The sequence below is a fragment of the Passer domesticus genome, chromosome 10 (assembly GCF_036417665.1).
Source record: "Passer domesticus isolate bPasDom1 chromosome 10, bPasDom1.hap1, whole genome shotgun sequence".
NCBI lineage: Eukaryota > Metazoa > Chordata > Aves > Passeriformes > Passeridae > Passer > Passer domesticus.
This window is the reverse complement of record NC_087483.1, coordinates 17,628,587-17,652,661: the sequence shown is the minus strand read 5'-3', so window position 1 is coordinate 17,652,661 and position 24,075 is coordinate 17,628,587. Positions and strand designations below refer to the sequence as shown.

The window sequence follows — 24,075 nt, the reverse complement described above, 5'->3', positions numbered from 1 at the left end:
CCAACCCCTATTAAAGACTTGAGAAGGGTCAAATCAGTGCCATGCACAGGTTGTCACAAAGACAACCCAGACCTCTGGGAAGGGGCAGTTAAGCTTACCTTTCAGAATCTTCCTTTGAGGCAATGCCCCACCCCACCACTGGCGTCTCTGCACAGGAGCTGTCCTGGTGGCTGGTGTGGCAGGATCTGGGCCCGCAGCTCCAGAGGGGCTGGAGCCCGTGTCCCCATGGCCTCACCACCCTCCCCTGCCCCAGCCACTGTGCCTACGCACCACAAACCAGCCCAGGAATCCCCAGAGCAGCAGATCAGAACACAAGAGCTGCCAACGCTTCTTGTAACTGAAGAGCAGAGAAGCAAAGGTTTGGTGTCCTGATTAAATCCAGGATGTCTAACTATCTGTGAGCACAAAGGCTGAAACATGAACTCACAGGCAGCCTAACAACCTGAGCAGCCAAGCAGCCTTCCTCACCAGCTGCTGCCACAACAGGAATGGTAAACACAGCTTGGTGACCAAAGCAATACACGAGCTTTTTCTGATGTACACACCTATAAATGCCACTTACTTTCATTTTCTCAATGCTGCTGGAATCAAGTAAGAAATCCCAGGTTGTTTGGGATTTTTTTTAATAACAAAAGACAGTGGAACAAATCTTCAGTGGCTCAAATGCAAAGAAAATATAAAGAATATCAAATTAAAAAATAAAAGGTCTGTGACTTTAAAGACCATCTCAGTGTCTTGGGAACCAGGCACAATTTTTTAACTCGCAGTGGCAATGTTGGGAGGAGGCTCTTTTCCTGGCAGGTTTGTTTTGTTTGCTTGCTACAGAATCCATTGAACTCTGCAATTTGAGTGAAACCACACTAATTTTGACCAAGGCAGAAGCACCCATAGTACAAAAAGGACATGTGGGGAGAAGAAATTCAGTAATTCAGGTGAATGATTCCTGCGATGTCAGTCTAAAAGACACCACAAAAATGGCACTCCCAGCTCCTGAGCACTGGCAGGAGTTTGGAAACTGGGGACATCGTAAATGTAGGGAATGGACAGGAGGCATTTGAGAGTCCAGGGAAGTAGAAAGAGGAACTCAGCACTACTCTTGAAAACACCTTTATTAACTCTCCAAAAATTCAGGTTTAGCATCAAAAAAGAAAACCACCATCAATTACCAATGCCTGGGCGTAACTTTTAATGAGGTTTTGAGCATGATGATCAAAAGTCTACAATTTTTCTTCCCCTCTGCAAAATGTGACAAACTTGATAGGAGATGAGGTGTACTACTAACTCATTGCTTAAAGTACTAAACAGCAGTATTGCACAGTCAGCGAGCAAAATCCCTTTGTTTCATTAGGACAACTGCAATCAAGGTCGTTCACATGCAGCTACAATCAAAGAGAAGCAGCTTCCTTCTTGCTTCCCCATAACGTTTCCTAACTCAGAATGGAGAAAAAACACACTGGATGTTTCTCAGTGGAGAATCATTTGACAAAAGCCTTAAAAAATCCCCCAACAATATCCAGAAGATACCATTTGCCTTGACCCTGGAAAGCTTATGAAATTACTATCTGGAAACCTTCTGCCATTTCTACATGGAAGTACCACACTGCAGACTAGCTATATATCATGATTTTCATGTAGCCTATTCTAATTTATGCACTGCCTATTCAGTAGGACATACAGAAATGTGCAGGCTTGGGGAAGGGTAGATTTAAGCATCCCAAACAAGTAAGAGAAAATATTTTCTAGCTGAGTACCCACATTATGATTGTACATTGCTTAAAGGTATTTACCCCATTTCAGAATCACTTGATACAAGTCATTCACATAATCTGCTATTTTAAGACCTGTAACATGGATTGCAGGACTCAATGCTTTCAGAATGCCAAAAAATAATCACTTTTAACAACAGATTCTATCATTAAGAACTCATGTAACAACAGAGACAGCAGTTTCAAGTTTGTCTTTCCTCTCTTTGTCCATCTCTTTCTGTAAGGTGGCAGGAGCATGCTTTCAGCACATGGAGCAAGCAGAGGGACTGCAGGTATAAACGGAGCGACGTTCAGAGTCTGAAATACACTGCATTACACATGTGGCTGTTCTTGGAAGTCAACCATTTCTGAAAGTTATTCCCAAGAGGCATGATGTACTATAAGCACTTAAGAAATGTGTTACACTGTGACTGGAACCAAGATGAAATAGCAATATTAAAAGAGATGGTTTAGTTTATGTAGTGGCCAACTATGCCATTAAACTAGAACAATGGAGATGATGGGGAGGCAGGAATGTTCTTCAGTGTGATTTATTCCTTTCCAGTAGAAGTGGAAATTTTTCCTATAGGCCTGAAAATGACCCTGTCTGCCAAGCAAAAGTCAGCATTAAGATATAAGAATCCTACTAGATTAGTCACCCTGGGATACTCTGCTCTCACACAGCACAGGGATCTCAAAGCCCTCTTCCAGGATGAGTCAAAACTCAGCCTTCTGAGCTCCACAAAAACCATTAGGCCTTAGCACTGCTGTTGTCAGACACCTCACAAAGAGGGAAACTGAGGTTTGAAGAATTGATTAAAAACAGGCAAAGAAGGCTATATGAAAGGATCAACAGAGAAACAAAGGCTTCCTGGATCCTATGCTTTACAGGAAATGTGCATCTTTCTTGAAAGGATCATTGTTTGCTGCAGCTGAGAGCACCCGGGTCAGCCAAGGCAAAAGGAAATGTTATCAGGCAATGGTTATCAGCAAACAATATAATGCCATTTCCACTTCTGCCAGCCAATTAGACCTGTGCTGCCTGCTGACACATGTGGGAAAGGCTATCTCCTCCAGAACAAACCAGGCCTTGGCACTTAAGCCCTGCTGTTTTTATACAGCTGCATCAGCTACACAGGATGACTCTGTGCATCCACCTGCTCTTTGTGCTCCCATATTCTGACATTATGGGAGCTGCCATGCCAGACACTGCCCTACACTCCCCATGAATATGAAGGCAGCCCCAAAGTGTCCTGATCAGACCCCTGTTTCACAATAGGACAGTGAGGTCTGAGTCCACCAAGGGGCCTATGGAGAAGGACAATAGGGATGTCTAAAATGTCATCCCTAGGAAGAGGCATATCTGATTACAAAAGATGCTTCTGCACCCTGATCTTTCAATGATCCCATAAATGACATTGTGAAGCCTCAGCAGGAAGAACAGAGGGAAGCCCCATGTTCACCCCCTCCAAATTCTCAGCCCCGCTCTCCCCCTCTCTGCAGGCTGGCACACAAAAGTGGGACCATGTGCAGCTGCACAGGCTATGCTCCTCTGAGTTATCTCCCTCAAAAACAGCCTCCTACCCACTTCCTTCCTCTGCAGAGTAATGAGGTGCTCTTCAGCCTCCTGCTGCCTCTCCAGCAGTCTGGTTCCAATCTCAGGGATGCCACATGAGACAGCCACCCCAGAGCAATGGCATATGTGGCCAGAGGTCCTCCTGCAGCAGCGCAGCAGCCACGCAGGTGCTGAAATCTCCCCCCGCCCTGGTCCTGAACTGCAGAGTCAGCTCGCAGGGACAGAGAGAACTAGGACGGTTCAATCAGTCAGGATGAAGCACCAGGCAGAAACACGAGGTACCAGCCAGCTGACTTAGAGCAAACGACTTATTTCCCAATGCACACAGCCCACCTCTTCCTTTAATCCCTTCTCAGTGCCATGGAGGCTCAACACTGCTGGAAAAGCCAAACAAAGTTCTCTCTTCTGATGAAATTGTGCTATTGATTACTCGTTAGATTCTGACATCCCCACTCCAAGAAAAGTCCTCCTCACCTCAAAAGTGTTTTGCCTGAAGAAGTACACCCAAAGCTCAGAGAGGAGCTCAGCTTTTGTTGCCTAAAAATCAAGCTCTCACTTCCCAATATGTGTTTTAAATAAATCATCAAACACATCACAGGTTCACTTCCAGCTTCCACTTCAGGTATTTCTACTTCCACAATGCAAACTATGTCCAGGGTGGAATAAGGGTTTCTTTGTTTGCATTTCTGCCTTCTAAAACAGAAACCTACACAAAAGGAGACAATTTGTTCCTACACAAAATCTGTTTGTTTTGTACATATTGCTGGGTTGCATTCATTCAACTCCAACACTAATTGTCAAAAGCACAGATACCAAACTTGCTCACGTTCCTCTAGCAGTGGGAAGGGAAAACGAGAGATCAGCTGTGTGCAAGCATTTACCAACCTGCCTGTGCTGTCAGTGCCCTCTGTGAGTAATGGGTGTTTCACAATCCGAAATACGAGCGACTGGCCCAGCTGTGTATTCCTCAGCCAGCAGTTACCAGACTGTCTTCCAGGCTCAGGAGAAAAGGAAGACAGGACTGTGGCAACACTTTCACCCCAAGGCGTGCTCTGATTCTCAGTGGGGCAGGTGCATCTTTCATGGTATCACAGCAAGCATCGTTTGTCAGAGCAGGACTGGCACTGACCAACCTCTGCACATCACGAACTAGTGGCTGCTAATCACAAAACTGGAGCTCACAATGTGATAAAGAAGCTTGCTCTTAACCCACACATCTATTTTCCCCCTCAACCCATGCCTTTTTAAGAGACTGAAGTAATCTCCTGGGGCACTGCCCTGGAGCCTCTGTAGCACCATTGGAGCAGAGGCAGGACTTGTTCAAGTGTTTTTACTCAAAATTAAAGCTGCTGTTTCCCACTTCTGGCACATCCCATAGGAATCAGTCACTACCCCGGAGTCTCAACTACAGCCTTTACTTTTAAAGGATCCTTTAGAAACACACACATTCTTTGTCTCAAAGTTACTACAGCTTGCCTAAAATAAGTAAATCCCCAATTCCTGATTACATTGCAAGTGATTCAGAAGAATTAAATTGGGGTCTCTGTGTCAGTGGGTCTGCCAAGCTCGTGTAGCAGCACGGTGTCTGCACAGCCAGCTTCAGCTGCTCCCACCACTGACACATCAGTTTTGCTGCCTGTTGTTTGCACGGAGAGTCCAGGCAGCAACAGGGGAACAAACCGTAAATACAGGATGCATTATGAAACATTGGGCACTGGTTGCAGGATTTCAGAGGAAATAAGGGAAAATGTAACAAATTTTCAGCTTCTCTTTTTAACATACGTGGGGAATCAATGGGGTTTAACCAGGAGCATGACTTGAAATTCTGCAATGGTAATGGTGGGATTGGGCAGGTACATGCTACTGTATAAAACAAACTGCTGCTCTTCCACACATAAAAGAAGGCAGGAGACAGAGTATCACTCGCAGCACTGCCTGAAGCACGCTGGCTGTGTCAACACACTATGTCGCTTTGGACTGTTAGTAATATGCAACCCATCCAACAACGATGCCATGAAATATTTTAAAATTAAATTATATTAACCTCTTCAGTTTAATTAGCATGTTAAAAATATAAAAGGAAAGCAGATGTGACCATCATGGATGTGTGTGCTGAATATTAATAACAAAAAGCATCCCCTCCCCCTTGGAGGATAAAGCAAAGTTGGTTCGGTCATTTTGCAAAATAAACCCTGAATGTGTTCACCCTGTAGCTGACAATGAACCTCTGCTTTGTGTGCACACACACACAAAGCTGAAGCCAGAATGACTTTACTATGGGTAAACCTTTGAAGATCCAGCCCCGTCCAGCTGGCTGACAATGCTACAGCCCGAGTACTCCCCAGAAGCTCTGCCATCCACGTTTCTACCACACACACTCGTAAGGAAAAATTAAATGAACATCCCAAAACTGCCAGGCTACCCTTACGCTAGCCAAGACTCAGGTGAAGGCTGGCAAGATGAAATCCTGTGGCTGATTATTCTCACACTGGTAGTGCCACGGGTCCGTGCGCTGCAATAGCACCACATGTCAGCCCAGCCACACTCCACTATTTCTACCCACCAGCAGATGTTTTTTTTTCTTTTAAAGAGACACCAGTTTCCAGAATTTCACCTGGTGTATCACCTCTGCCTGAAAATCACACCAAGAAACAGGACTACCTCACAAAATGTGGTTGCAAACAGAAATGCTGTTTTTTCTTTTCCCCTCAATATCCCAGCTGATAACTATTTACAGTTAACAACTGGGTTCATCCTGTATTTTATACAGCTCTTCTCTGTAACCTACTCTTCCCCTTGGTCTTACTTGTATTCATGCTGCCAGTCATCATTTTAATGCATTCATAATAATTGATTTCCATCTTTCCCTTTATTCTGGCTGCATATTAACCCTACAGTGCCTCAAAACACACTGGTTTACTGGAACCAGCCTAAGGCGTCATTGTTCAAGACAGCAAGAAGTGTGCATTTCTACTCATCTTCCAAGGGAAAAAAAAAGAGAAAAATAAGTCACATTCCTAGCTACTGAACTTAGCCTTAAAGCTTTTGCTAGTGCTTTCACACACCTGCCCACCCTCCACCTCCGACTTAAGCTACGATTTTTATTGACATACACTAATTACCTGAAAATAAAAATGATCTATTCCATTTCCACCAGCTGCCAGTTGTCAGCACTGGCTGGAAGTGAGTAGGCTTGTTTAAAAGAACAAAACAAAGCAAAATAAAAAAAAATCTACGCTCAAAAATAAAACAAATAGTAGTCATCATAAAAAACAAAACCCTAAAGAATGCCACCGGATCTCAGGTACTGTCGGGTGTGCTCAGAAAGGACTGAAGGCAGACAGATTTGAATGGACTGCTCAGTTTGTCACGGTAAAAAATACAGAGATTTAAAGGTCTACCCACGCGGCAAAAAAAAAAAAAAAAAAAAAGAAAAAAGAAAAAAAAGAACCACCAAAAAAACCCAACCCTGAATTAAAGAACAAAAATAAAATAAAGTCAGAAATGCAGCCTCAATGCATCGACTGTCTGCGCTTAAGAGATTTACAGGAGTAATTTAAATGATTCACCTGCTGCCAGTTTTCCTCCAAGGATGGCAAAGCTGAGAAGTAGCCGGTGTCGTGGACAAGCTGGAGTTCCTGGAATATACTATAACTAGCCAAGACATCCATGCTGCTGCTGAGCAAGACCCTTTCTTTCTGCTTTTGTGTGTGTTTGTTTGCTCGGGTGGGGGGTTGTTTTTGGTCATAAAAAAAAAAAGGAGGAGGAAAATCAACCAATGATAGATCCAGCGTCCCTTTGGCTTTGTTTTGTTTCAGTCACACTTTAAAAAAAGAGAGAGAGAGAGAGAGAGAGAAAGCGGATCAGCGCGGAGGGACGGCGAGGTTCGGGGGCCGGGCCGAGGAGGACGAGCGGCGCCGGCGCGCACCGAGCACCCCGCGGCCGCCGCACCGGGGCACGTCCCCGCCGCGCTCCGCGCAGCCCCGCGCCGCGGCCATGCGCGTTCGCGACCGCCTTCCCCGCCGCCCCCTCCCCTCTTTATTTTCGGGACAGCACATCCCACATCCCGCCCCCCCTCACGCCGCTTCCCTCCCCGCTCCCCGCTCCCCCTCCCTCAGCACGCCCGGCCCGCCCCGGCCCCCCCGCGCGCGCAGCCGCGCGGCCCCACTCAGCCCGCGCGTGGCCATGTAGGGTAAACGGCGGGGCGGGAGGGGCGGGGCCGCCGCGCGCCTGAAGACGCTCCGGCCCAATGGCGGAGCCGCGAGGGGCGCGAGGGGCGGGGCCGGAGCGGCGGCGCCGGCGGCGATTGGCCGGGAGCGCTGCTCCCGCCCCTTCCCCGAGGCTCGCGAGGCGGCGCGCGGCGAGCTATTTTTAGGGCGCTATATAAGAGGGCGGCGAGGCGCGTGGTGGTGGTAGAGTGCGGCGCGGTCGTGCTCGGGCTGAGGGCGCCGGGCGGACCGCGGCCCGGCCCGGGGCTGCAGGCATCCTCCGCTTTTCCCTCACCGTGTGCGCCTCTCTGCCTCTCCCCAGCCTCTAGTGCTCGAGTTCCTGGGGCTTATGAGGGTGTTGGAAGGAGTGGGAGTGGGAATATACCCCGAGCGGGAGCCGCCGGCACCAGGAGCAGGTGCGCGGTGCCTGTGCGGGCAGACCACAGGAGCCCGGCGTCTGAGTGCTGATCGGCCAGGCCGTCCCCAGAAATGCACGTGTGCTTGCTAAGGCATCTATCGTGGCATTTCATCAGGCTGAGCCCTCTCTGAGTGCTAGTTTGGGTTGGCTAATGAGCTGTTTGACCTTAAATGGTTAGTGTGGCGCAGAGCTTCCCCAAAATCACTCTGGCACCGGGCACAGTTGCATTTCTGCTTTTGGAAGGATTGCAGAACTGAGTGCTCATTTGAAGATGATGGGGGTGGGGAGGGGCTTCCAGTAATAGAAGAAATATGTTCTCTTTGTTGCTCTCAAATTCAGAGGGCCCTATGGTCCCATGGGTTGCATGGCCAGGGTTGGATCTGGCCGCCAGGCTGCAGGATGAAGGTCCCTCTGGTGCCCTCAGCCCTGTAAATTGGATTGGGTACCACGGCAAGCAGATGCTGCCAGGGATTGCTAAACTATCTCTTTGTAGAGCAGTTGCATCACACTTCCCTTGCCATGACTAAGATATCTTTCTTGCTTTTCTCTTCCCTTTGCACCTGGATGAGCGTGCCAGGGCCAGGCCTCGGCTGGTATTCATTGGTGCAATGCCACTAGCACAGACACATCTCTTCCCTGGTGTCCCAGTCAGACTGATGTGAAAGTATGAGGCCACAGAATTTGTCAGTGCCGATTAGTTCATGGTATGTTTTGTTTCTTGGCAATAAAGACAAATTGCCTTTTCCAAAACTGGGTCCATGTCAACAATTTTGGAAATTGTATTTGAAGAAGGCTTGTGAGAATAAACCTCTCCGGAAAGCCCAGATAATGGCTGCCCCAATCCCAAGTTCTTGTAGGTGCTGTGAAAAATGAGAGAGACTAAGCACCTCTCTAGTCTGAGGAGTCAAAATGTAGAGGAAAAAGGGGAAATGAAGATTCCTTTGTGAAGAACTGCAGTAATCAGGAAAGAACTGGACATGGGCAATTTTCTCAAATAAATGGTCTCACCACTACAAAAACACATGGTGGCTGCACTGAAGAAACAGCAGGATGACTTGCAGGAGCTGTTTCTCAGGTGCTGACCTGAGGCTGTGGGTCTGGATGGTCCAGGGGAAGCTCCCTTGAAGCTGAACGTCTCCTGTGAGCTGCTTGTGAAAACGATGCCATCCCCAGCCTTCACCTGGGGAGCTGTAGGTCGTCTCAAACAGGACCATTCCTGGCATCTTCAGCTTAGCAGAGAAGCTGTGTGTGAGGCTGGGCATGAATAATAAACTGCTCTTTCTCATAAATATAGCCATAAATGTGTAAATGTATGTGTTAGTGGGAAGACGAGAGGGAAGGTTAGCGCAGCAAGCCCTGCTGGAGAGGTCTTGCAGACCATCGTTACCCATTCCAAGCATGCCTCAATCTGGCAAGGCAACGCCTTCCCTGGGCACCTTGGGAAGGGAAAACTTTTAAAGACTGTAGAGGAGAGAACTCGACAAAGGTGGTCAGCTGTGGAAAGAAGCAGCACTTGGGTACCGTAGCACACTCCTGAACTGAGAGGGTTACACAAGAAATACCTGTTTCAGAAAAAGCTGTCTGTAAGCATTTATCCTTAACGGCTTGTCAGAACAAGGCCGAATGCATATGCAGAGGCTTTTCTGACCTAGGCAGAGAAATAAAGGACACAGGCAGTGAAGGTTTATGCTCTCAGCTACTTAAATATCTACATGTCTGAAGCTTTTTGTCTTTGAATTCTGTAAGTCCCATAGCTGAAGAACATTTTGGTGCTTTATTTCTGACCTTGTTTATCATAACTACAATTTTAATATGTAGAAATGTTAGTGGTCTGATGTCCAAGCTCCCCTCTAGCCTGGCCTGTGCAAGCTGAGGGTTGCTCATGCTTTGGTTTGCTGCAAAGCTTGATGTACAGGCAGCCCAGGAGCCCTCTCTGCTTGATAGTCACCTCTGCTTGTCACTGAGAAGCACTCATTTGAATCAATTAAAATATTTCTAGTTGTCCATCTTATCCTGAACTTTCTGCTGAAAGCATGCCCTGTAGAACTGCCAGCGTTCCACCCTCATGGAGGAGGTTGTTCTCAGTTGTGGAGCTCAGCTGCTCTACACCAGCAAAGAGCCCAGACTGCCCAGGCTGCACAGTAACTGGTGGCCAGATCTGATGAGCAGATGCTGCTCTGCTTCTCTGGCTGGCTTCAGGAGGAATTGTGTCTGAGGGCAGGATTTTGGCTGTGAGCCTTGAGGTGAAGAGCTGGGCTACAGATCTGGCCGCTTGCCTGGGTGGTTTCCAGGCAGACATTGCATTTTTATTGTCTCAGATACTTTGCTTTGGAGGTCAGTCGAGAAAGCAGAATGGGGTTGTCACTTGGCAGAAGCAGAAAACCTAGACAAAAAAAGAATGTGGTGGTATGCTGGGTATAAAACTGTTAGTCCAGCACCGGAGGTGGCATCTACCTGTGCTAACCCAGAGGTAAGAGAGGGCAGTTTCTGCCAAGCTCTGGCTTCCCAGGCTGCACTGACCTTTCTCCTGGCAGATCGCCACTTTCCCTGCTCTGGCCCACCACGCCGCCCATCACGGAGAGCAGCGCAATCAGATGTGGAGGAGGAGCCATATCTCCCCACTGCTACACAGCTGGGCTCAAGGGCACAGAGGACTGCACAAAAATTCAGGCAAAGGGAGCAGGCTGGACCTGCAGGGAGTAAGGACGGGCATTTCAGCCAGAGCACGGATTTGTCTCATACCAGGTAAAGAAAATAACTTGCACGAGGAGAAGACTTCACCATTCCTGTGACTTGGTGAAATGTCAGGAAGATGCAGGGAAGTGGTATGGCTGGTTGTGCTATAGCACCAGTGCTCTTTGGCACCTGGAAAGGGGAAGTGGTTATATTTTTTACATTAAGGGGCAATGAGAGCGGTTAGTCCTAGTGAAAAGAAAGAAAGAAAATATTTCCCTGCTCCTTCTGCTCTTCAAGACAAAGAGGAAAGGTATCTTAACTGTTTTCTCTGAGAAGCTTGAATTTATCACAGCCTGCCATAGGTCCTCTGGCAACAACACTTTCTATCCTCTCCAAGTAAGGAGTGCAGAATCACTCCCAGCATTTTGCTGACTCCCTGCAAGGCACTGGTGTGCACAGAAGCACACTTTTGATTGCTGATTGCTTTCCCTTGTGATATTTGTGTCCCCACTGCCCCAGAAGCAATGGCAAGGGATGCTTAGTGGGGACCCACCAGAGAAAGCTGATTTGCAGGTGACTTTCAGATGTTGATTTTGGGTTTCTTTGCTTTGGCTTGGGCAGAGATAAGATGCCATAAAGCAATCAGGGAGTATATCAATTCATACTGTAAACATTTCACTGAATACACCTCCTTTGGTACCAATGATGTTTCAACAGCTACACTGAATTACTCTCTACACAGCTCATGATACAATTGTAAACCCTATGGCCTTCTGCACAGTCAACAGAAGTGCTAAAGCACTTTATTCCGCAGGGACAGATTGGCCCAGGTGTCCATGCTGCCAGTTCCTTCTACCATCACATTTGCATTTAGGCTGCCAGCTGCATCTCTTCCTCTCCTCCATCTCAGACTGAGCTAATACAGCTTCGCTGTGCTGAGAGCCTGTGACAGCATCGTTCAGAGGTGTTGATTCTTCAGGCTGTGTGCCTCCTGGAGAGGAAGAGGTTGTGCCTGCAGGTTGTGGTAGGGTTGAGGTTGCCACTGGCTGTAAAGCCTTGCAAAGATCAAAGAGGGGAAAAGTACTGATAAATGCACCAGAGTATGCTTGGATCTGCAGTTCAGCCTCTCCAGAAGTGGATGCAGAAAGCTGCTACCGGGAAAGCGGAGGGTTTGTGGTGGTGGTTTATGTTCAGGTGGCTGTCACAGGCACAGTGGAAGAACTCAGAGGTGACCCTGCTGTTCAGCATTGCCACTTCTTGATACTCCACCATGTCTGTGCATCTGTATCCATGTCCACATCTGATGAGAAACAAAATCCAAACAAGCACGAAGCAGCAAAAAGGGAGACAACTGCCTTTCCTACAGTGAAGCACTTCTCTGTAGGCCCCAGAAATCCCTGGTTCCTCCTCCAGCTGGATACCTCACTCCTTCCAAACCTCTCATCCCCTTCAGACCTCATGTTCCTGGAGAAAGGTCAGTGCTGTTGGCCCCATGCCTGCACAACAACATTTCAGTGACGTGGAGGGCTGTTCAGTATTTCACTGTTCCTTCTGGCAGGTGCAGCCCAAGACACAGGGAACAGAGGTTGCTGCCTTTCCTGCCTCCATGCAGCCATCAGTGGCACTTGACTCTGCCTGGACGGGACATGCTGAAGCAGGGTGGTGGCATCTCTGTGCTGGACATGAGTGGGTGGAGGTGCCTCCTGGCCTTCAGTGAGTCACAGGCTGTTCCCCAGATCTTCAACAACAAAAGGGGACATGAGAGTATGACACAGCAGGTTCCTGTGCCTCCCCTCCTTCCAGAAAACACGCACCTTCTCTTTCAAATCAGTGCCCTGTGGACATTGCAATGGGCTTAATTGCAGGGCAGCTAATGAGCACTCTCCAGGATTAGAGATGGAATGAGTCTAACCTAAAATCATAGCTTGGGGCACCCAAAAGTCCCAGTGGACTTTGCAAGTTGATCACTCGCCAGACACAGAAGATGCTTGATGGGAAAACACAACATGCCATCCTGAAGCAGAAACATTATCCAGCTGAGTTCTCTGGGCTGAGGAGAAAAAAAAATAAAAATAAAATAAAAGCCTGATGCTTAAAGGGAAATTTAGAAATCATAGTTGAATGGGGTCTGATCCAGATCTGTCATGGATTTTTTGGACCCCCTGTCCTGAAAGGGCAGCAATCATGCTCAGCATGTAACAGGATTGAGTTTCCACTGTGGGGAAGGAGTCTTCATCTGCTGTGGTTTGTTCATGTGCTCTAGGGTTTTTGTATTTCTTGTAATAATTTTTACCTTATGGTTGTGGCTGCTTTTATTACGATCAGTCTCTGTTTCCCAGTTTTCAAATCCAGGACACAAAGCCATGCTGAAGAAGAGCACTGTGGTTGTGTTATGTATGATGGTGGGGCAAAGCTTCCAGAGGCAGAGAGGTACAACCCCAGTGGAACCAGTGGGAAATGTGATTTCCTTTGTGTCCCACCAAGATCTCAGAACCCAACTGCATCTAACAACTCTCTCTGCTGTCTTTCAAGTCCTCCCTTCTGCCCAAAGTGATCTGTATGTTTCTGAACCTCTTGGCAAGGGCAGTTATCATTGCTATTCTGTTGGTGTTCAGCACTTGACATAAACAGTCTCTGATCATATTAGTAATCTCTCAGGTGCTTCTACAGTACAAATAATAAATAATAATGAGCTGCAAAGAAGCCCTCTGAGTCTCAAGTTCAGGCTGGACTCCTACAGCTTCCACATGAGATATCCACTCTGCAGATCTTGTGGGCTGCTGTTGCTGTGCAGTGGTGCTGCTGGAGAGTGGCCTGGGCTGGAGGTCTGAGCAGCCTTGGGAGATGCTGTGCAGCTGTCAGCAGACACACTTGTGTGCTGCATCTCTGAGTGCTGTCCTTTTGGTGAATGGGTTGTATCACACTTTGGCAGTTCATAGGAAGTCCTACCATAATGTATGAGAGCACTGCTATGCAGAGGTAGCATACCCAGCAAGAGGTGGCCTGCTGTGCACAGCTCTCCTGTGGCACTGCAGAAAACACCCACAGCACGTGGGGCCTGTGGGATGAAAAAGGTTCTCTGGAAACCTTTTTCCAGAGCAGCATCCCTGGGGGTTTCTCCCTAGACTTTATGCAGAGGAAGGAGATACAATGTATTAAGAGCAAAGCCTGTCTTTGGCTGGAAGCTGCAAGACTCACAGTTCTGTTTTCACATCCTCTTGGGGTTTCCCTTGAGTCCTGTTCCTACGAGAAGCTGCTGAAGGTGTGGCTCTCACAATGAAGTGTGGATGTGTGAATTAACAAGGAAATGTTGGCATACAGGGAAGCAACCCCCTGCTCACCTGCTGGCCAGCTTGTCATGTTCCCCCACAGAGGTGCATGAAGAGTAAAGTACCTGGCTTGGCACAGCAGTGGCCAGGATTCACACCAAGATACTGCAGTCAAACTCTGCTCTGCTTTATGAGCTGGGCTTTGCTGGCTCTGGTTTATGAGTTGGGCTTTGCTGGCTCTGCTGGCATGCCACAGGAGCATCACCTAGGTACCACAGCATTTCCCCTTCTAAAGAGCATCTCACTGCAGACTCCTGTTAGGAAAAAAGACAGAAACATCTTTTCCCTTGGGTAGCCTCTTGCCATCCCAACAGCAGCTGCATCTTCAGGGCTTCTCCCTCTCTGCACTCCCATCCTGCTTGAAGAGGGACCTTTGAATAAGGCCTTGCAACACATAACCTGTAAAAAAAATTTCCTCACAAATGAGCTCTCCTGGGGCCTCAGCCCTTGTCTGCTGGGCAACTGTGAACTGCTGAAACAAAAACAGATATTGTTCAAGAGGGAGAGTCAGTCTCTGGGCTTCTCTCCCACTACAATCTTTGTTTCTTGGCTTTGATTTCCCTTGAGGGTCTACATGGCTCTGTCTGTAGCAGGAGCAGCACTTGGCAGATCATCTCATACTCATTCAGCCTGTGGAATATTGCATTGCCGTGTGAGACAGATACCTGTCTGCTGGAAAAAAGGCAGTAACTCCAAGAGCACTCCATTGTTCCTGGGGCTTTGGTTGCAGAACACAAGAGTTCGCAGGTTAAACATGAGCAAGACAAAGCTTAGTCCAAAGTGACAAACCATCAGAACCCAGAAAGAAACCCATATCCTCTCAAATTGCAGATTAATGCACAGTGGCTGTCATACCTGATTCCCTCTGAGCTCTCTCTGGCTGGAGAAAATTCCTGGCTGCCCGACTTGATCTGGTAGTTGAGGAAGCTCTGTTGGCCTGTCCTTTCTTCTGGGACAGTGCTCAGCAGGGGACCAGCAATTCGTCATCCCTGCCCTTTGTACCCATAGCAATTCCTGCTGACAGTGTGTAATTTACTACTGGTAAAGCCACAGGGAATGTTACGAGATTATTTTATAAGGAGTAGGGGAAATAATTTTATAAAGTGGAAGTTGCCTGCAGAAGCTGAGCTGAGAACTTGTTCTGAGGAAAGAAATTAGGAGGTTCTACAGGTGATAAAGTGTAGCCAAGAAGATCTGAGTCTTGTTCTGCAGTACTGCCTTGAGAGCTGGTTTGTGGGTGGCCAAGCGTAGAGATGCTGGGTCTCATCATTCCTGCCAGAGCTTTGCCAAGCAGAAGACAGGTGCTTTTCATGCCAGATGGATCCCTGCTGATTTCCAAAACCAGGAGTTGAGAGACAGAGATAGAGAGCTTTGGAGGAGCAAAGGGTGAGGGAGACATGTCTCTCCAGAAACTCTTACAGATTCTTGGAAGCAGGTGAGCTGGCTTAGTGGCTGCCTCAGTCTCTGACCACTTTTTCTCTGTGGTAACACACAAAGACATCACTGAGTTTTTGACAGGGGTGTCTCAAGGGCCTTCATGACCTGGATGGGTGACATACAAAGCTGCCATGCCCTTGCTGTCAGTACCACTCTGGTGGCAAATGACCCCTCTCCTGTTCGGGTAAGAAGGAAAAGCACTGACCACAAACTTTCCACTCTTTGTCTCCTCCACCCTCCCATTCACTGGGGCCACCCAGGGAGACCAACTGTGGGGGCTGAACCTCTGCCCTCTTGCATTTTTCAAGCGTGTAGTTCTGCTGCAGAGAGTGTCCTGAGAAACCATGACAAATCCCTTTCTGGGCAGAGTCACTACAGCATGCGTATATACATTTTAAAATAATTTTTGTTAACCTGTTCACTGAATTCTGCACAAATTCAGGAGTGGTTTTCATTCAGTTGCCATGATGAAGGTTAGCAGAGTATTCCTGAAAAAGCTTTCACCCAGCACTTGTGGTGTTAAGTGTGATTTTATAAGCCAGCAGGATTGCTCATGCCTTGCCAAAACTGGGGATGCACAGCCCTTCTCCTTAAGAAGGGCAACTGCTGCAGGAGCTCGCTCTGGGTCCGTTTGAAGTCAATGGCAAATTTCCCATTGGCTTAAGTAGGAACATGTGTTTCAAGAAATTAATAATGTGAAAGTTGAAAAGCAAGGGGTGGCGTGATCAGGACATGGCCTGGTTTGACCTGGAGACTCAACTTGTGGTTTACTGCTACGTCTGCCTCCATCTCTCAGGCGTACATTAAGCTGTACAAGTTTGATTTGTGTCAAAGAGAGTTATATACTATTATTAGTAACCCTTATTATTAGCATTAATAGGATTAGGACTGATAAACTATGGAGATTTCTTTGTTTTCCACCGGTAATTTCCACTTTAAACTGGACTTGGACAGAGTGTGTGTCCGGGCTTATGGCCTCTGTATTTGTCATGCATGTTTTGTTCCTGCTTTAGACAAGCTGGTAGAAAAGTCTAGGAATACAAATAAAGGAGGTCTTTGGAAAGAAATCTCTTAATAGAGGCTTGTTGAAGCAGCTGCTATTTTCTTCTTCAGAGCAGAGTAAACAGTTAATAAAATGAGTTTCTGTTGCTGTGATGAGTTGATCCTTAGGGCTGACATGGTGCTTGTCCCCAGACACAGCTCTTGCTGGCTGCAGGGAAGTGGGTGAAGATTCCCCAAGCCCCCAGAGAAGCTGGCACTGTGGGAGGGTTTCAGTGCAACCATGATCCCCAGCCTAGCCCACATGGTCAGCCCGTGTGTCTTTGCAGGACTGGGCAGACCTTGGCTGCTGCAGCACGAGGAGGCAGTGCTGGGAGCTCTAGCCAGGCCTTTTTAGTAAAAGCCACTGCTCAGGGATTTGCAGAAGAGCACAGCCTGCAGTGTGGGGCTGCGGCTGTGCAGGGTGTGGGGCAGCTCAGGCGTGCTTTGCAGAGCGTGTTGGTGGAGAGCAGGCCTGCAGAAGGGACGTGCCCATGGCCAGCAGCTGGGGCTGCCCAGTCTCAGGAGGACACTGGCCACCACGGGTCCAGCTGCACGGCGAGACTCCTCCTGGGCAACAGGCACCATCCCAAGGAGACCAGGGGCTCCTCTCCCCTCAGGACCTGCTGCCCAGCGGCCGCGTCCTCCCCCCTAAACCAGCAGGGAGGCTGGAGAGGCATCGCCATGTGTCTTGCCATTCATTGCAGGACAAATGCTTATTGAAATAATTGCCTCTAACAGCTTGGGAGAGGCCATTAGGGTCTGCCCGGGCAGTGATCTACAGATAATGACTCCCTCCGAGGTTTTCTCACTCCTGCAATCCTCATACCAGGTGCATTAAAGCTGACCTGCAAAGAAAAATGTTTTTCTCTTTGTCTCTCACCTTTGTCTTTTTTTATTATTTTTTAAAATCCCTTGTAGAGTTTTATGAAATACTGCTGTTATTGGTGCATTGCTCATTGCTTCTTAGGGTTGCACCAGAGGGTGATCCTTGCTTTTTACAGAGTGGGAGACAAACTTGCTGATATTTTACCTTAGAAAAATGGGGACTGTTGAGGTGAGCCTCCACTGAGAAGAGGGACTGTGTGGGTCTCAGGCAGGGGATGCAGACCATTAATTGGAGGGACAAAGGTGCCAGGTGTGATGAGAGATACCTGTTCTCCCAAGCCCTTCACCAGCAGTGGCTGCAAAGGTCCCCAGCAGAAGGAAATTTTCATCTGAAGAACGTGCAGGGTTTTTTCCAATTGAAGCATTTCGTGAGAATGTGCCAATCTGGACATAATTTTCCACAGGAAAGTCAAAGTGAATTATTTGGGTTTCTCTCTTGTTTTGATAATGGTGAAATGTCTTGTTTTGATTTCCATGATGAAAAAAATTTTTTACTCCCACCTTCTCATTTTACTACATTTTTTGTGAACTATAAACACACTGTTCAAAACAGTTAGTAATTTATCACTATCTTTTTCTAGATATTATTTAATGTCATATCTATTCTTTATATGTGCTGTCATGTTTTGACATCTAAGCCAAGTGTCTTTTTATTTTAGTCAAATGAAGCAAAATTAAGTTTAGATGCCAGGGCAAAACAATTCAATGCTTATTGAAACTAAATATTTTCTTCATTTTTGGGGAGGTTTGGGGTTTTTGTTCGGTTGGTGGTGGTGGGTTGTTTTTTTTTTGGGGGGGGGTGTTTGGTTGGTTTTTTTTCTTTTTGTTTTTTGTTAATTTGGGGGTTTTTTTGTTTTATTTTGGGGTTTTTTTTAAGTTTTCCACTTCATGATGGGAAACTGTATTCTAGGTATGAGGCTGTGGAAATCGCCTGTTTTCAGTCAGTGTGCTCTTGGGCACTCAAATCAGAGCTAGCAATTAAAAACCAAGCAAGCAGGTTAAAAAGAGTATGAGGAAAAAATAATTTCCTTTTTCAGTTAATGAGGCTTCACGTGGAAGAAGAAAGAGAGGATGAAAGGCTTTGTGTGACCTGTTGTGTAGCAGTGGCAGTGCTTAGGAAGCGACTGTAGGATGCCCATGCTTGCAGTCACCATCTGATCAGCTCCCAGGCTGGAGCTTATCCAGTTGTGCCCAGAAGGATTGGAGAAGGTGGTGCAGATTCCTGAGGAAGAGGGCAGTGCCTCTGCCTGGCACAGACACCTGCCTTTGGGTGCTGGGGTTTATGTTATCAGTGTTGTAACTTGTGTGATGCTTTCACGTTGGGCTGTGGTAATGGCATGTATACATCACACTTTGGAGATGCTTTTTATTGACTTAATGTGAATATTATTGTCATCGTTTATTGCGGGGAAGTATCTCGTAGTAATTGAAATACAATATGGTGCCATTAATCACTCCGAGTATGAAATGCTAACTTTAAACTGTTGATAGTATATTAAATGCTCCTCTAACCATAAAACAATTTGACTTGCAGTCAGATAGTTTACAAATGGCCAATGTGTAGGATTCATGGTGATTGACATTTATATGGCAGTGCTCATGTACTTGAGTTCCTGAACAAAGTACTTTCTTTGGGATTTCTGTGAAGCTATTGGGACTTGCTGCTTTCCAGTTCCTTATGTAGAGATGTAAAGGGATGCTAACTGCAGGCATGACCATTGTGTTTTACAGCACGTCCACTGCAAACATTGCTGGCCTTCTTTCCTCAAGACTCCTGGTGAAGGAAAGCAGTAAAGAAAGGGCAGAAACTCAAATATAGTGAAGTTATAGGCAGGGACTGCTGAAAGGAAACCCATTTGCTTTCATGGGATGCTTTTCTAAATTCTCTCTCCTGCATTAACTAGAAAGGAAATAAATGCTTTTAAAAATAATTTTCAATTAAAACTTAACCTACCTGCCAAAAAGAAAAAAATATTTAAACTGATACCATTGTAAAACAATAACAGTGCCATCCACAGTGCCTTGGTCATGTGTGATAATTGACCTCCAGGCCGTGTCCATCTCTGCTGCCCATGGCACAAGCCCCGTGTGTGCCCAGTGGCACAGAGCACCCGTGGGGAGGGTCAGGGCTGTGTGCACTGACAGGCACAGCACAGCCTGGCCAGGATCAGGACAGGCTGGACAAAATACAATATTGTAGAAAGCTCAGACATTTGCTGCTGCTGCTGCTGTGGCTGTGAGAAGCACTGCTATTAAACCACTTACAGGAGCCCCACTTTTTACTGCCTGGTTTAAAAGAGATACTTCAATGGCATTCACAGGAGGGGAGAAGATGTGTAAGGTCATTTCACAGGGCACATGTTTAAAGATTTTCCAAGAAGAGCAGAGTAAGGTCTTTTCTGGGGAGGGAGGAGCCTTTTTTTTTTAGCCAGAGCTTTTATTGTCAATATGTATTTTTAATAGAAGGGAAGTGATAGAAGCAGTAGCAGGTGACAGAGCCCACTGCTGTTCAGCTGCTGACATTTATAAAACAATGCCAACATCTCTTCAAAACAGACGCTTTCTTTCCACTGCTGTATTGATGTACACATTTATTTTATAGCCAAGAGCAGCAAGATGAAAATGATAATGCACGAAGAAATCCCAGAGGCACAGCCCAGTGGTTTTGCAAGGCAGCTTCTTTGCCTTTGGCATGGTGTGGATGCTAACGGTCCTGGGTGAGTCAGTGGGAAGCAGCAGGGGCTGCTCTCAAATGCACTGAATGCTCGCTCTTTTCTCCTGTTTCTGGTGACACCACCTGTGTGTATCTTAATCATCCTGATGCATTTACATTTATTTCTCAATTTTGTACAAACAAACCTGGACAGTTCCATGGCAGGTGTTGACTGGAGAGCACTGATCAGCTGTGAGGTTCTGTAACATAGTGGGCACCAGAGAGGTGAAAACAAGTGTACTACAGGCTGTAAAAGGGGAGAGGGAACCTTCCAAGAAGCATACTGGAGCAGAATAAATTTAGTGTGCAGCATCAGCATAGACTGGGGGACACATGAATGCTGGTGCCAGTCTGCAGGCTCAGCCCCTGTGTGAGCAGCTCAGGCCCCAGTGTTTGCTGGGGGAGCACTGGGTGCCACGGGGCTCACACTGAGAGCCCCATGCCTAAGGGCATCCTGTGTCTGGCACCGAGGTGCCCCCTGTGCTGAGCAGGAGGAGAAGACTGGTCACACTAGGTTAGAGCCCAGCCTTGCAAATCAGCTCTTCATCAAGCATTTTTGGTCATATAAGAATAGTCCTCATGGCAGCAGGCTGACCTTCAATCCAGGAGGAAAGCCTATCACGTCTTGTAGGATGATCCTTACCGCAAGGAAATCAATACAGCAATAAGCTTTTATTTCTGGATGAAAAATTAAAATAAAGAATACGCCATATCTATTGATTCTTTGAATTTACATATTTGGATATATTTATGTTTGATGTCTGCCTTCTGTGTGCAGCTGTTTGCCAAATGTGACAGGATTTGTTTTTTAAACCTGGGGGTGAGTTCTGCCCTGTGCATTTAAAATAAGATTTCTCTAAATTATTGAATATGTCAATAAATAAAGCAAAGGAAGCAGGCAAGGAAAAACCCAGAGGTCCTTGGTGAAAGGAAGTTGTAGATGCTGGTAATAGGCTCTTACAGCAGTAAAAGAGAAATAAAAAGGGCAACTAAAAAAAATTTGAAGGGACAAAGAGTGGAACTGGGTATCTCTGCTCTGATTTTCTCTGGTTTTGATGGTGTTTATTGACTTGGCCGTGAACTGCATTTTTTGCTTTTCTGTGAGTTTAATTCTGCCTCATAGTTGAAGGTGAAGGATAAGAGAAACATTTAAATAAATGCTTTGGCAAAGGGAGGAGAGAAGTGTGAGATGCGCGGGTGTCGCAGATGTCCGCGGGAGGGGGCAGACAGGCACCAGGATGAGGGAGCCCTGGAGGAGCTGCCAGCGCCCAGGCACAAGGAAGGACAGTGCTGGGGAAACCCAAGGGACTGGTGAGGAGGAAGGGGGCACCAGCGTGGCCAGTGGCAGGGCTGGGGGCTGCCTGCAAGTGCCTCGGCCCTGACCCCACTGCCCACCAGCTCTTGGGGGAGCTGATGAATAAAACATCACATTTTACAGAACGTGTGTCATCCCAGCCCCAACATTATAAAGTCTCTTGCTCTCCTCTCAAGAGATATTGCAGGAGCAACCACTTAAATGAGCATTTACATTATTTACAAGTTTCACTATTATTAAATTAATGTTACATTCATCAGGGCTTTTGTTTTTGTTTTGTTTTCAAGGCAGAGCTGTAATTTGAGCAACATATTCATCAAGTCTGCAATGGTGGCTCCAATTATTTTAACATTCATTTGCCCATTCAGCTTCCTTTGCATCTGCTGGTTTCCTCCCCGTGACAGTATGTCGAAGCTGGGACACATTTGTGCTGCTCAGCTGCGAAGCTGCCACGAGGGATGTGATGGAACACGTTCGAGCCCAACACAGTCAAGGCCAGCAGGGTTCCTCTGAGGGGCAGTAAGGTCCTGCTTGCAAAGGCAGCACGTGCCCAGGTGTGGATCTCCTTTCTCCACTGGCAAACCCTGCCTGGTGTCAGACACGTAAAGATGGAGCTATCGACTTCCCAAGGGTAACAAAAAAAGGCTCCATCGATTTGCTGGCACGGGAGCCTCGGTACAGCAGTCATGTGCCTGTGTTGTAGCAGTGCTTGTCAAAGTGAGTGTGGGCTAATTGGTCCAAATCTGAAAGGATGCTCCTGAGTGCTGGGTAAGCAACCATAAGAAAGCATCAGCCATTCAGCAAGTGCTGAAAATAAGCCAGAATAGCTAAAAAAAAAAAAAGTTTCATTATTTATTTTAATGCTGGAAATGTAAGCTTTCCTGTCATGATTGTAAAATCTGATCATTTATTAATGCTCCTCGCTTTGAGGCTACATCATGTACCATCCCCAGCCTTCTGCCACTCCTGGCGTCTTCAGCCTGGTCCCACAGCTGTGCCCTGCCATCTACCCACACTGCTGCCCATCCCTCAGCAGGTGCCAGGATCCCCCTCTTCCCAGCCACAGGCTCTCGTAAGGCAGTGGTGGGGACAGAGTGGACTTTTAGAAACAAAAATCAATAACCACAATCTGTTTTCCCTTTGTCTGCTTTCTCAGCCTGGGAGATTCACTTGAGCTTTTCCCTGCAACCACAAGAACTAATGACATGCTTTAGGTTTTGTATTTTTTTTTTCTTTCCCAGATGAGACAGGAGGATCTCATCTGATTATTTACCCGCAAAAGCTAGGGCCTCTGGGGTAGGCACAACCCAAACCTCATGGGGCTCCCCAATACACCGTGCAAGGAGATGGCCCTGATGTGCAAGCACCCTGGTAGGGCCATGCTGATGTCCGTGGGATGAGCCCTGGCAGCTGTCCCAGACCCTGATTTGTGCCTCCCCTGGGATCTCTCTGGTGCTGTGGCCATGCAGGAGTTGTGGGGCCACATCTCTCAGGGACCAGCTGGAGCATCAGTAGGATGCATGGCTGGGGGGGCAGTGGGGGAGACAGGATAGCAGCATGTGGAAAAATAATGAAATGTGGCCCCAGAAAGACCCTCAGCGACAGCTCCTCGGATGTGCCTGCGCTCTGTTCATTAATCTGTGATAATTAGACTTATTTGCAGAGGTTAACAGCAGAGGCACATGGTAATTAACCACTCGTTCCCTGCCGAACAACTCATAAAGCTCCTCAGATGCCACAGGTCCAGCTCCAGGTAGTTTTGGTGCTGATGAGACCCAGTGCTGGGAGGTCAGGGACACCCTCCCACGGGGACATGTCCCCGAGACCTCTTGTTTGTCCCAGACCTGCTTCAGGAACAAGCTGCAGGAGGGGTAGGAGGAAAGCAAGTTGCTACCCATCTGTTCTTTGCTCCTTTCTTCATCTACCCTGGGTATCCATCTGTTCTTTGCCCCTCTCTCCTTCTACCCTGCCTTGATGGCCAGCTGGGGGCTGTAATTTCTCCAGAGTAGAGGCAATATTGCCCCAGCACCTGCAGGGCTGCTGCGGGCAGGTATTTTGTCAGGGTGGGTGCAAAGGGACCAATGTACCAATGTATCCCCCCAGTTTTGCAGGGCACTGGCTATATGGCATTAGAGCTGCTGAGCACTGCAGTGCATCCTGATGGACAGTATGAGCAGGGCTGTGCTCGGCTTGACCAGCGTAGGGGTTAGGGAAGATGGAGCAAAAGGGTGGATTTTGGACAAGACTTCCCTTTCATCTCTTCTCCCCCTCTCTACCCCCACACCCCCCCCCAGCGAAACCAAGCTAATTAGTCAAATAGATGAGGATAGGCCAGGCAGGGAGAAGCCCCGTTGCGTGTCCTATATTAGTAACTCACGTGGGAGTAGCCAGATTGGAAGGAGATTGAAAGGGAAAATTGTAGGTGTACATGGAAGATAAGTGGGCTAAGCCTTTCCCCGGCCCCGCGTGCCTGGCTCCCGACACAAAAGTGATGTCATCCTTCCCGGTGGCCGGCCAGGCAGCTCACATCGGCCAGGCCACATCGGCCAGGCCACACCGGCCAGCCCACATCAGCCAGGCCACACCGGTCAGGCCACATCGGCCAGGCCACAGCGGCCAGGCCACACCGGCCAGGCAGCTCACATCGGCCAGCCCACACCGGCCAGGCCACACCGGCCAGGCCACACCGGCCAGCCCACATCGGCCGCCTGCAGCGTGAGGGCCAGCGGGCC

At 47.7% G+C, this 24,075-nt stretch overlaps 1 protein-coding gene across 1 annotated transcript in view; it reads right to left on the bottom strand.

Annotated features, from left to right (window-relative positions):
• Positions 1 to 7,350, bottom strand: part of KLF7 (KLF transcription factor 7) — a 65,969-nt gene extending 58,619 nt beyond the window's left edge. The window contains exon 1 of the mRNA XM_064434109.1: positions 6,891 to 7,350. Coding sequence (XP_064290179.1) covers positions 6,891 to 6,992 — 102 coding nt within the window. The 5' untranslated portion in view covers positions 6,993 to 7,350. The remainder of the gene's footprint in view (positions 1 to 6,890) is intronic.
• Positions 7,351 to 24,075: the final 16,725 nt, after the last annotated feature.